At 42.7% G+C, this 10,690-nt stretch overlaps 1 protein-coding gene across 2 annotated transcripts; it reads right to left on the minus strand.

The window, feature by feature from the left end:
• Window positions 1-3,634: 3,634 nt before the first annotated feature.
• On the minus strand, window positions 3,635-10,668 carry LOC105464873 (serine and arginine rich splicing factor 7). Of its 2 annotated transcripts, XM_011712981.3 has the most exons (8): window positions 10,503-10,668; window positions 9,284-9,464; window positions 8,817-8,993; window positions 7,860-7,934; window positions 7,342-7,452; window positions 5,377-5,430; window positions 4,830-4,865; window positions 3,635-3,933 (listed from the first exon to the last, which is right to left on the minus strand). In XM_011712981.3, the coding sequence occupies exons 1-8, from the start codon at window positions 10,528-10,530 to the stop codon at window positions 3,879-3,881; spliced, it is 717 nt and encodes a 238-aa protein (XP_011711283.2). In that variant the 5' UTR covers window positions 10,531-10,668; the 3' UTR covers window positions 3,635-3,878. The 2 variants fall into 2 exon arrangements, with proteins under 2 accessions (XP_011711283.2, XP_011711282.2); XM_011712980.3 differs by lacking the exon at window positions 4,830-4,865.
• Between the last annotated feature and the right edge of the window lie 22 nt (window positions 10,669-10,690).

Here is a 10,690-nt window from a genome sequence, read left to right on the forward strand (position 1 = left end):
AATCACCAGGTAAAATGTTTAGATTAATACCCAGGCTTCACCACTCTCAGTGATTCTTTCATTCAAATGTCTTTAAGCACTCTGGGTGATTTTAGTCTACAACTAGCAATCAGAACCACTGTCCTAGAGTAAAAGTTTTCCCTACTATGATCTCATTCACCAATTTTATGGTGTGTAAATGTGTTTGGCTAGAATTTGCCCCCTAGCTTCACAAAGCACTTCAAGGAATGAGTCCTGGAGAAGTCGGTCTTCCCAGACCAAAAGTCTTATCTTAGTAAGGCCCTGGCAACCCTACAAATAATCTTGGTACCCAAGATCTCCAGGTAAAAATTGTTTTGAAAGTTGTAAAGTTGAAGACAAATGTCTAAACCAGGGGCTGGCAAATATTTTCTATAAAATGAAAAGGAGAGAGTAGATATTTTAGGCTTTGTGGCAACTCCACTACTGTTAGCACAAAAACAGTCACAGCTGATAAGCAAACAAGTCATGGCTGTTTCCATAAAACTTTATAAACACTACAATTCAAACTTCACACAATTTACATGTCATAAAACGTGAACAATTTTTTTTTCAACCACTTCAAAATGTAAAACTTGGCCGGGCATAGTGGCTCACGCCTGGAATCCCAGCACTTTGGGAGGCCAAAATGGGAGGATCACTTAAACCCAGGAGTCCAAGAACAGCCTGGGCAACAAAGCGAGATTTCTACGAAAAATAAGAAATAAATAAATAAGCCCAGTGTGGTGGTGCATGTCTGTAGTCTCAGCAACTCGGGAGACAGGTAGCAGAATCACTCGAGCCCAGGAGTTCAGAGGCTGCAGTAAGCCGGTTGTACCAAGGCACTCCAGCATGTGCAACAGAGTGAGAACCCGCCTCAAAAAAAAAAAAAAAAAATGTATGCTGAGGCCAGGCACGGCGGCTCACGCCTGTAATCCCAGCACTTTGGGAGGCCAAGGCGGACAGATCACCTAAAGTCAGAAGTTCAAGGCCAGCCTGCCCAACATGGCAAAACCCATTTCTACTAAAAGTACAAATTAGCAGGGCGTGGTGGTGGGCACCTGTAATCCCAGCTACTTGGGAGGCTGAGGCAGGAGAATCACTTGAACTCAGGAAGCAGAGGTTGCAGTGAGCGGAGATCACGCCACTGCACTCCAGCCTGGGTGACAGAGCAAGACTCCGTCTTAAAAAAGAAAAAAAAAAAATCTATGCTGAAAGAGCATTTTTCAACTTGAGATTGGTAAAAATCAAGTTTGATAGCCCATCAGGTAGGAATTGATTCAAGGAAACAGGTACTCCTATACACTGCCATGAAGGCAAACCAACAATACCCAGCAAAAATCATAATGCACATACCCTTTGACTCAGCAATTCCATTTCCGAGGATGATCTGGATAAACATGTTCACCTGTCAGTGGTGTACTGTAGTTATTCACTGCAACACTAATTTTTTTTTTTTTTTGAGACGGAGTTTTCCTCTGTCGCCCAGGCTGGAGTACAGTGGCGCGATCTCAGCTCACTACAACCTCTATTCAATTGGGTTCAAGCAATTCTCCTGGCTCAGCCTCCCAAGTAGCTGGGGGATTACAGGTGTGAGCCACCACACCGGCAAAAAAAAATTTTTAATTTAAAAAAAAAAAAAAAAACTGGCCGGGTGCGGTGGCTCACGCCTGTAATCCCAGCACTTTGGGAGGCCGAGGCGGGCGGATCACAAGGTCAGGAGATCGAGACCACGGTGAAACCCCGTCTCTACTAAAAATACAAAAAATTAGCCGGGCACGGTTGTGGGCGCCTGTAGTCCCAGCTACTCGGGAGGCTGAGGCAGGAGAATGGCGTGAACCCGGGAGGCGGAGCTTGCAGTGAGCCGAGATCGCGCCACTGCACTCCAGCCTGGGCGACAGAGCGAGACTCCGTCTCAAAAACAAAAAAAACAAAAAAAACAAAAAAAAACTGATTCCTCATCAGTGCTAGGCTATAAGTTTAGAAGGAATGAGTCTGGACCAGCACTTTTCAAATCAGCATCTATTTGGCAGTTCCAATCACAGAAAACAAGTGGGAGATGCACCAAAGCTTATTTTGAGATCAGTAACAGGGGTGCCAGGTTGCATGTGACGTAAGAGCGCCCAGACAGCCCTCTTCCCAAGGGTAGAATTTGTTTAAAACCATTTTTGCCCCTACCCCTCCTCCATACCCTTTTTAGCCTTTCAATGCTCATTTCTAGGACGCTGCTAGCTGCCCATCCTAAAGCTACAGGATTAATGCCTCCTACTTTTGGCTGAGAGCTCCCGCTTCCAAAAATTAAGTATCAGGATTATTTGTTCAATCTCTGCAGATTTATTGTTCAGTAAACTTATCTTTATATAATACAGAACAATTAAAGCTAACCAAGTGCAACAGATAAATAAGCCTGCCAATTATACACATAACTTTATACCAACCATAATTCAGCCAGTTGTCAAAATTCCAAAAACAAAGAATCCAAATAACTTCCAACATACTAGCGATCAAACTACCAAATAAACTTGATGCAGACCAGTATTCCCAAGTTGCAATGGTATCCAATGACTTTGCTGAAATGCATAAAATGGACAAGCCTAGGTATCTGTGCAACCAGCAGGGTTTTTTTTTTTTTTTTTGTACCAAGGCTAGAGAATGCCTGGTAAAAGCTTGACCAGAAAACTCTCAAAAGTAACTGTTACTGCCCTACTATTCTTAATATATTTAAAATCTGAATAAAGAACTTACTGGCTATAACATTCTAAGGTCTACCAGATGCTACCAAAAAAAAATTAGCTACATGGAGTGTTGCTAAATATAGCTGAGATTTACAAAACCACTTTAGTCTCATTGACATTTCTGATTGACATCTTTAATTACTTTGCACCAGCCTGGCAAAATAGAAGAATGTTGGTGGTTGGGAACTGCAAAACCTAGCTTGAAGATTACCAGGTCTTTGCTCAGAATAAGACAATCCATTTGAATACAGGAGTAGTATCTGGGCTGGAAAATTTTGCAAAGCTGGTTTACATGGTGTTTTGTCCCTATTTCAGACAATTCCTCAAACATGCATTTTTTTGGTATAAAACTGGTTATAACTAATGTAGAAAGCAAAGAAACGAAAGACCATTGAGTAGAATTCCCCCTATGTTGGGGAGTTCTAATTGACACTATGCCACCTAGTAGTAGCCTGAAAGCTGCAATTAGTATAAAGATCATCCAGAAATCAGTTTCTCCCTATTTGTCATACATTTAATCACTTTTGCTTAGTTCCTGTCATGCTCATTTACAGACAGATCAGCGGTCCCACTAGCCTGACCACTGATCATTAGTTTGACAATACCTACTAACACCAACTTCAAACGGATTAGCTAACTTAAGGATCTGTCATGATGCAGTCATGCTATATTATAGGGGACTCAAGGTCATCTTACCCAAAGCTACAAGGGTAAAATTTAATTTTCAAAGTCCCTTAAGATCCTGGCTAAGTTTTATGTATAGAACAGTTAGTGATGTTCAAGACTTAACCAACACCTTTCAATTCTGAATGTAGGTCTGTATGAATAAGGTTAACAATTATAACGTCTGACTCTGAAATTCGTCAAATTGGTAAGTGTTAATATTGAACACAAATCAAAAATCTAGTTAGAAACATTTTATTTAAATGTGCCAAATAAAAACCCACATTTTCAGACCATAGGATGTTAATACATTCAACAAAAATTTATATTATCTTACTGCTGTGAATTTACAGAGTAGTAATCCAGATCCATTTTGATTAGATGGTTGAATTATCTTTCCTAGGTTACATTTTACAGACATCACAAATCCCTTATAATAATGTAAACAAAATAACTTTTCCCTAAAGGGTGAACTTGAGAGCTTCAGTCCATTCTTTCAGGACTTGCACTTCTGCGAGGACTTCCTGATGGGGAACGACTAAAAAGAAAAACATTAGGTTTGGATCCAATTAGTGTCAATTGAAACTCTCATGTACACGTACTAACTTTCAATAAATTCAAAGGTAGCCTAAAGTACTAATTTCCTATAGCAAAGACCTAAAAATGTCATGAGACTTACATATTCATCTTTTGTCCCTGGCTTAAGATTAGGCTACCCTGGCCGGGCACGGTGGCTCGCACCTGTACTCCCAACACTGGGAGGCTGAGGCAGGTGGATCACCTGAGGTTAGGAGTTCGACACCAACCTGGCCAAACATGGTGAAACTCCGTCTCTACTAAAAATACAAAAATTTAGCCAGGTGTGGTGGTGGGCCTGTAATCCCAACTGCTCAGGAAGCTGAGGCAGGATAATCGCTTAAACCCAGGAAGCAGAGGCTGCAGTGAGCCAAGATTGTGCCACTGCACTCCAGCCTGGGCGACAGAGTGGAAACTCCATCTCGAAAAAAAAAGAAAAAAAAAAAATTAGGCTATCTTCCTTGTCAAAATTGGAAGGTCAACTTGCAGTTAAATATGACAACTATTTGAAGTTTTCTGGTCATTAGCACTATGCAGGTAACTATTTGCAAGACTTGTCTCCTCACTTTGTATCTATTACATGTGGGGAAAAGGCATGTTTCTTACCAAAATTTCTACCAAGTACTCACAGGACCAATCATAATCACACTAACATTTTATGACTAAATATTTCCAGCTAAAGTATAAACTAATGTTCTTGAATCAAGAAAAGCAATCATTTCAGAAACTTAGCATAGTATTTTAATCTATATAGCACCAATTCTCCAAAGAGCTCAAAGACTGCAAAGCAGTAAGCAAACAAATTCTGCAGAGGCCACACTTGACAGGCAAGATCTGGCAACAAAACATTTAGCTTACCTTCTTTTTGGAGATGGAGATCTGGACTTTGATCGGCTGTCAAAACATGAGAAATTCTATTAAAGAAAGAGTACTAACCAATCCCTTTCTTGTAGTCACCAATACCGTAAAACAAACCCCCAAAGGTCCTAAGCTTAAAATGTCAGACTGCACTTAAACTGAAAAACATCCTACCAGTTGTTGCTAACAAAGGCCAATCTTCCAACAACTGTTTTTCAAAAAAATGAATCAATTACTGTATCATGATTAATCTTTTACATTGCATATTAATTTCAGGATGCTTCTCCATGCACCTATCAGTTCTAACAAGGGCCTCTTTAATATAATCCCCAAAGTCACAAACGTCTTTCTCACTACAGTTTTACATTCCCTTTTTCAGGGAAAGTCAGTCAGTAATAAATAGGACATACACAAATAAGGTACTGTGTTCCCACTAACAACTAAGTTTAGAGTTAACACTTAAAATTTCAACAATTAAAAAACACTTTGAACTCTTTGGATATTGGTGCCATATAACTAGAAGAGCATAATCAAATTTTTACCCTACCTGCTTCTTGGTCTTGAAATAGACCTGGATCTTGATCTTGACCTCGATGGGGATCTTAATAAAAAAGTGAAAAACACAATTATATCAATTATCCAAAGGAATTTCCTTAAACAACTACTCAACACCGTATTAGGTAGGTTAGGCGTAGAGAAGCTAAGACTAAGCAAGATACAACACTTGCCTTATTCTAAACACACTTTCAAACAAACTGTTACGAGACATAAGGAACCACCATTTCAATTACTCGTTTCTATCACTCAGCTGGTTACAGTTCCCGTACAGGAATATTCTCAAACACTGTGTAACATCCAAGGGAAACACATGGTTTTCATTTGATAAGACTGGTATGAAGGAAGCAAAACTAACCTCACTTAAGGCACAGATTCCTCAGCTGGGCACTGTGGTGCACAATGGTAGTCCCAGCTACTCAGGAGGCTAAGGCAGGATGAAAATAACCAGACCCCAGCTGGTGTGGTGGTTCACGCCTGTAATCCCAGCACTCTGGGAGGCCAAGGCATGTGGATCACAAGGTCAGGAGATAGAGACCATCCTGGCTAACATGGTGAAACCCCGTCTCTACTAAAAATACAAAAATTAGCTGGGCATGGCGTTGTGCACCTGTAGTCCCAGCTGCTGGGGAGGCTGAGGCAGGAGAATGGCATGAACTCAGGAGGCGGAGCTTGCAGTAAGCCAAGATTGCGCCCCTGCACTCCAGCCTGGGCAACACACAGAGACTCCATCTCAAAAAAAAAAAAAAAGAAAATAACCAGACCCCTGAACTGAGACTAATTCAGGTGATAAGGCCAGATGAGAAGAAAGCCACCACTTAGTAAGGCTTTACATTCCTGGATCGTTACGTTTGAGAGCCATCAATTTGTCAGACAAACCAAATCGGACATATCTATCTTTTAAATATATCTAATGAGATAGTCCATAGCTTTCTCAAATAGACCACAAGATTCAGAGTTCCTGCATTTAAAGGTTTTGTGCTACTAAACAGCAATTTAACTCCCAGTAGCATTCTGTACCACTGTTTTATCATTGATACAGATAATATTGTTGGGCCAGGCGCGGTGGCTCAAGCCTGTAATCCCAGCACTTTGGGAGGCTGAGGCGGACAGATCACAAGTCAGGCGATCAAGACCATCCTGGCTAACACGGTGAAACCCCGTCTCTACTAAAAATACAAAAAATTAGCTGGGCGTGGTGGTAGGCGCCTGTAGTCCCAGCTACCAGGGAGGCTGAGGCAGGAAAGTGGTGTGAACTCAGGAGGTGGAGCTTGCAGTGAGCAGAGATTGCACCACTGCACTCCAGCCTGGGCGACAGAGCGAGGCTCTATCTCACAATATTGGAATATTATTAGTTACATATTACAATACTCATTTTACAATATTTTCCACTCTATCTCCTTTTAAGGCCGCCTACAAAGAGTAAAGCTCTGGTTCTTAAGTTTGTTTTTTCAGGTCTCTGTCCAAAAAAAAAAAAAAAAAAAAAATCCACATTCATTTGTATGTACACACTACTGCCCCAACTTTCCAGTGTCTCCAATCAACACCATCATTCCAAAAATGAGAAATGTTTCTACTTGCTTCTAATCTCTTTTCCTGGTTCTAACAGGCCTTTTTGTCGGGAAAATCAATTACCATCTTTCAGAGCTAGTATCATCTAATCTGAAGCCACAAGTTTATAGCAATATGCCTATCCAGAGTGTTCACTAAAATTGTGTTGCTTTGGACCTTTCTCTACCACCAAGGCCTCTCTAACAAGCCTTAAAATCTCTAGTAGCCCTTTTCTTCATCTGTAAAACTAGATTAATATTTATGTTACAAGTTACGTATCAATTCCAAACTTTTACATCTCAAATATTCCCTGCAACAATCCATTTGAATTATGTCTTTAAGACACTCTACTGCTGTGAAGATGTGAACAACCCAAACACAAATAAGAAAAGAAAGTGTTACATACTGGAAATACCTCGATCCTTTTATAGAACCAGACCTAGATCTTCTGAGTGAAGCTGATCTTGATCTACGAAGAGAGATAGATCTTGATCGTCGAGGAGATGCTGACCTTGACCTAAAATAAAGAACTTTAAGTCCATCTCCACATTTTTTTTTGGCCTGTTAAGACTTCAATTGGGTTAACGGTGCAATGGCTTATACCTGTAATCCCAGCACTGGTCTCAAGCCCAGGAGCTTGAGACCAGCCTGGGAAACAGTGCAAGACCATTTCTACAAAAAGAAAAACTAGCTGGGTATGGTGGCAGTGCCTACAATCCCAGTTACTCAGGAGGCTGAGGCAGGAGGACTGCTTAAATCCAAGAGGTCAAGGCTGCAGTGAGTCGTGATTATGCCACTGTACTCTAGCCTGGGTGACAGAGCAAGACCCTGTCTCCAAAAAATTAGTGAGCTTTTTCTTTCTGTATTGGACTATCAGTGAATTTAATAATAATACAGAAAGACTTCAATTAAACAAGATCTCACCTCCGTCCCCTGCTCCTGCTGCGTGAGCGAGAATATCGCCTTCCTCTGGATCGAGAATGTGATCTAGACCGTGACCTATTTTTCAAGTTAGAGAAAAAACAAAATGTCAGACAATAACTCGTTTTTAAGAGTTTGTGTGCCTCTGCTGAAATCAAATCTCAAAACTATTTAAATTTAGTGTCTCATTTGGAAATAAACTCTGGGCCTATTAGTTGTTGAGTATTTTTTTTTTTTTTTTTTACTACCTAAAAAAAGATTTGTTAAAAGCTGAATTACAACTTAGAATTACATAATATAAAACACTGTAATGTGTATTTAAAATAAACCTTGCAAGTTTGCAGGTCGACCCTCTTTGGCCCATGGTCTAGTAGATCTAGACGATCTAGAAGTATCTATAGCCGATCGCTGCATCTAGATGTTTTCTTCAATCTAACGACGATCAAACTGACAGCCAAATGAGCCAGGTGAGGCTTGATTGACGCAAGAAGATTTTTCTAGTTGGGAATGTGGTCAATCTGGTGTTCCTCTTTCTAAACCGGAGGGGGGCCCCAATTGTAAGCCAAATTTACTGTTACGGCGATCACCGTCTCAAATTTTCTGCCCTTTAAAGAATAAGGTGAAGCTAGGTGTAGATGACTCGAGGGGATCTGGCCTCTTATGCTGATCACCTCAAGGTCTAGGAGGATCTTAATTGTCGGATTTGCAAGGCGCCTCAGCATGATATCATAAGGCTCGTGACATTCTGAATCAAGGCGACTGACTCAAACGAAGAAACCTGAAAGGTTTTGACCAGGTTGATTATTAATATAGTAACATTTTTTTAATTAAACAAAAATTGTAAAATACACCTGTACAATTAACATTCAAGTTTATAGAAAAACACTAGTTTCTGCCTTGCTAATAAAAGAATTACTTGATTAACTAGAATACCAACCATTCCTTTATTAAAATAAATACCTGCTTCTTCTTCGCCGGCTGTAACGATGACAATCATAGGCATAATGTCCCTTTTCGCCACACTCATAGCATCTATCATTTGGATCAAAGGGACGTCGGGCAGGTGGTCTATCAAAACGTGATCTCCGAGGCATGCCTGTCGATAGTTCAACCCTCACTCGGGAGCCACAAATCACTCTAATAAAAGTAAATTAACAAAATTCTAAAGTTAAAAATATATTCAGGACTTCTAGATTTAAAAAGAACTCTTTCCAACCACTCCTTCCCCCTCACAAACTTTGGCGGTCTTTACTAAGCCCTAACTCCATCTCCGCTATCTTCTTTAACCTTCGTGTGCCTTTAGCAAGTAACACTCTGACTAGCTATTTAAGGTCTCTTCCAGACTTCAGTATCCAAGCTTAGCACTAAGTTTATTATCTAGCCACAGTATATTTTAATGAACAGAAGTTTCATAACATCTTACTTACTTCCCATCCAGTCCTCGTACTGCATCTTCTGCATCTCTAGGATCTTCGAATTCCACAAAGGCAAATCCTGGAGGATTTCTCGCAATCCATACAGTTCTTAAAGGACCATAATAACTGAAAGCCCTTTCTAACTCTCCTTTGCCAGCGCCAGTTCCCAGGTTACCAACATACACCTTGGTTTCTGTTTAAAAACGCAAATAGAAGAATGCACGTTATGCAAAACCTGGCCCAAGTTTCAATCAATTATTTGCCTTAAAACGGGCCATCCTCAAGATAGGGTAAAGCACATTAAATGCCCTCTATCCAAGATTGAACTTAGTCCTAAAACTGGTGAAAGTCCGCAAATCCCTGAAAAACTAGACTTTTGACAAAGTTCTTAACGTTCTAAATAATGCGAAGTGACCCTCCCGAACACAGAGATGCGTGGTAGGATACACCGAGGCGTGGGGCGGGACCCGGCCCGGCCCCGCCCATGAGTCCCGGCAGCCCCGGGCGCACGGGGAGCGCGCGGGCCCGCAGCGGCAGCGGCGTCGGCGGCGGGAGGGCCTCGGTAGGGGCCGGGCAGGGAGAGCAGGGCTGCACCAGCTCTCTTCCTCCGCGGCAACCGCCCCAGGCACAGGCTCGCCCAAGACTCCAGCTCCCCGCCCCAGAGCCATAAACCGTGCTCGAAAGAACTAAAAGAGAAAAAGAAACCAGCCGCCAGTCGCAGATTACGTCCCCATTCCCATTCCGCAATTTAACCGATTGTTTGACGAGAACACGCAGCTCACAGCTGTCAATTTCGTTCCTTCTCAAACACAACCACGATCTTACGGCTGCGGCCAGATCTGTCCGCTGAAGTGGCGGGAAAGCGCTGAGGAAATGCGCCACCACGGTCGTCAATGTGCGCAAAATGGCAGCCGCCGCCGAGGGCGGGGGGAGGGGGGGCCGCCGGGCGGCTCCGAGAAAGGCAACGCGAAAACCGTGATCTCAACCCTGCTTCAGGCTGGATTGGGCCACAAAAATGCCCGAGAGTACGGAACTCGGCAGAGAGGTACACCCGCCATCCTCCGTCTCCCTTCGCCACCCCGCCCCCGCTGCCTCCGGCTTCGTATGGCGTGCGCCGAAGCCGCCATTACGCACGCGGAATAACCGTCTCCCAACCGCCGCGCCAACCCTACGGCCTCGCAGTGCTCACTACACCCACAGCAACGTCCCTCACCGGACTCCAGCCTCTTACCTCCTCCGTACCGCCCGTAACGCGACATGATGACCGACCCGCGTGCTCGGCTCTTCAGCTCGCAGCGCCCAGGGCTCGAGTGACGCAAAAAGCTGACACAGACCCACACCCGCCAACAGTCCCGGCGGCACTACGAGGAAGAGCCCGGGTTCGCATTTATATATGCGGCCGCTGGACTCTGCGCATGC

Source organism: Macaca nemestrina, chromosome 13 (assembly GCF_043159975.1).
Source record: "Macaca nemestrina isolate mMacNem1 chromosome 13, mMacNem.hap1, whole genome shotgun sequence".
NCBI lineage: Eukaryota > Metazoa > Chordata > Mammalia > Primates > Cercopithecidae > Macaca > Macaca nemestrina.